Source organism: Oryctolagus cuniculus, chromosome 7, assembly GCF_051225735.1.
Source record: "Oryctolagus cuniculus isolate XC-2025 breed Fujian yellow rabbit chromosome 7, ASM5122573v1, whole genome shotgun sequence".
Classification (NCBI taxonomy): domain Eukaryota; kingdom Metazoa; phylum Chordata; class Mammalia; order Lagomorpha; family Leporidae; genus Oryctolagus; species Oryctolagus cuniculus.
The window spans coordinates 50,324,918-50,327,724 of record NC_142873.1 but is presented as its reverse complement, the minus strand read 5'-3'; the positions used below and the strand labels follow the sequence as shown (position 1 = coordinate 50,327,724).

The window sequence follows — 2,807 nt, the reverse complement described above, 5'->3', positions numbered from 1 at the left end:
GGGCATTTGGGAAGTGAACCTGTAGGTGAAAGATCTCCTTGTGTCTCTCTCGTATCTCACCCTTTCTTTCTGTATTTCAAATAAAATGCAAATAAACAAAATTCTAAATTTTTGAATAAACAGATATATTCATAGATACTTATATATAAAAATTTTCATTCTAGTGTTATAATAGTAATAAGAATGGAAGCCATCTAAATATTCAATCAAAATGGAGACAATAAATTTATTTGGTACTATAGAATACAATGATATCATGGAAATTTTTGCTTATATATTACAAACCTATAAACAGAGTTCCAGATTCACAGGGTGAAGCAAAGCTAGGATAGAATACACTGGAAGATGGCATAGGTTCTATGCATAATTCTATTCTCCATCTATCTGCGTTTTCTTAATTTTTCACAATGAAAATGTTACTATAAAGTTAGATATTTACCAAAAACAATTAAACAGTGAAGTTTAACGTTAGCAGAATATACTGCAGAGCCAGTGAGCAACGAGCTTACTCTAAGATGGGAATTAGTAGCTTGTTGTAGGTTTTGACCAGGTTTTCGTTTATTCTTACCAACGAGCAGCCAAGCAAAACTGTGAGTAGTTATGATTGAAGACACTCCTACTCCCCTCTCTCCATAGTTCAGGCCACTTTGTACACAGTATCTGACTTGGCCCATTTGGAGTGCTTTCAATGCATTCACAACATGGTTTTTTCTTTGTTTTGTTTTTGTTTTTTGTTTTTTTGTTTCATAGCTGTGACACCATTTGAGATGAACAACCAAACATCTGTCACCGAGTTCATCTTCTTGGGATTTTCCAACCACTCTGATCTACAGGGCCTGCTCTTCGTGGTCTTCCTGGTCATTTACCTGACAACGCTCCTGGGGAACGTGCTCCTAATAATGGCCACCAGGCTCAGTCCTGCTCTCCATACTCCAATGTATTATTTCCTCAGCAACTTGAGCTTCTTGGACATCTGCTACACTTCTACCACTGTTCCAGTCATGCTCGTGAACTTCTTCCGGGAAAAGAAGACCATCTCCTACGAGGGCTGCCTTTCCCAGATCTTTTTCTTTGTGACATGTGCTGGCACCGAATGTGTCTTGTTGGCTGCTATGGCTTATGACCGCTACGTGGCCATTTGCTGCCCTCTCCAATACCCAGTTCTCATGAAAGCGAAGGTCTGTGTTTGCTTGGTGACTGCATCCTGGATGTGTGGGCTGGTGAACTCTGTGACGCACACCGTGCTGACAGCCTCACTCACTCTGTGTGGGCCCAACCACATCAGCCACTTCCTCTGTGACATCCCCTTGCTCCTGAAGCTCTCCTGCTCAGACACCTCTGTCAATGAGTCTGTGCTGCACGTGGCCAGCGCCACCATCGGCCTGAGCCCCTGCCTCTTCACGGCGGTGTCCTACATACGCATCATCTCTGCCATCCTTCAGATTCCCTCTGCTCAGGGCAGGAGCAAGGCCTTCTCGACCTGTGCATCCCACCTCACTGTGGTGGTGGTCTTCTTTGGAACAGCCAACTTCAACTATGACAGGCCCCACGAAGGCTCCTCCCTGGACATGGACATCCTGGTCTCTGTGCTCTTCTGTGTTGTGACCCCCATGTTGAACCCCATCATCTACAGCCTGAGGAACAAGGAGGTCAAGGGTGCCCTGAGGAAGCTAATTGGATAATTTGTTGAGATCAGAAACAGATAGATTTTTTTAATTTAATGAACATAAATTTCCAAAGTACAGCTTATGGATTACATTAGCTCCCCCCACCAATAACTTCCCTCCCATCCACAATGCTCCCCTCTCCCACTCCCTCTCCCCTTCCCTTCACATCAAGATTAATTTTCAATTATCTTTATATGCAGAAGATCAATTTAGCATATATTAAGTAAAGATTTCCACATTTTGCACCCACACAGAAACACAAAGTGTAAAATACTATTTGAGTACTAGTTGTAGCATTAATTAAACACCTAAGAGTAACTGTGTATTGATTACAGAGTTCAACCAATAGTTTTAAGTAGACCATAAAATGCAACTTTTGTATTGTTGTGGCTTCCCCCCCCAACCTCCCTCCTTCCCGTGGCCCTCCCCTCTCCCACTCCCTCTCCTATCCCACCCTACATCACGTTTCATTTTCAATTACCTTCATATACTGAAGATCAACTTAGTATATACTAAGTAAGGATTTCAACAGGCTGCACTCACACAACCGAACCAGGTATAGGGTATTGTTTGACTAGTAGTGTTGTTTTTAAGTTTCATAGTTAAACACATTAAGGGCAGAGATCCTACGTGGGGAGCATGTACCCGGTGACTCCTGTTGTTGATTTAACAATTGGCACTCTTATTTATGGCGTCAGCAATCACCCGAGACTCTTGCTATGAGCTGTCTAGGCTATGGAAGCCCCTTGAGTTCACCGACTCTGAACTTGTTTAGTCAAGGCCATATCACAGTGGAGGTTCCTTCTTCCCTTCAGAGAAAGGCGCCTCTCTCCTTGATGGCCAGAAACAGATTTTTCATTTTGGAAAATTCCTTAATTTGAGGAAAACAAGAATATCCCAGCTGCAATTATAGCATCTCTTGAAAAGTGTTGTGCTCCATCCCACCAGGACCAAGGTTACGCCTATGCTGAGCATTTCACACATTGTGATTTCACATGCCCAGAGTTCTCCAGTCCTGATAATTCAGAACATTTTTGAACCTCATACCATAAAAACTGTGTAGCTGTAGCTGTCTCATCCAAACTCCCTCCACTTTTCAGCTATAGACAACCACTCTATCACAGCATATGTAATGTGAGG

The 2,807-nt window shown here is 42.8% G+C and overlaps 1 protein-coding gene across 1 annotated transcript; it reads left to right on the top strand.

Annotated features, from left to right (window-relative positions):
• Positions 1-521: 521 nt before the first annotated feature.
• Positions 522-1,682, top strand: LOC149125555 (olfactory receptor 5V1-like). Its single transcript, XM_089301647.1, has one exon. It carries the CDS (start codon positions 702-704, stop codon positions 1,680-1,682), a length of 981 nt encoding a protein of 326 aa, XP_089157773.1. The 5' UTR covers positions 522-701.
• Positions 1,683-2,807: the final 1,125 nt, after the last annotated feature.

Bases quoted from the DNA above. Each gene is read 5' to 3' on its own strand.
- LOC149125555 (XM_089301647.1), top strand. From the start codon at position 702: ATGGTTTTTTCTTTGTTTTGTTTTTGTTTTTTGTTTTTTTGTTTCATA.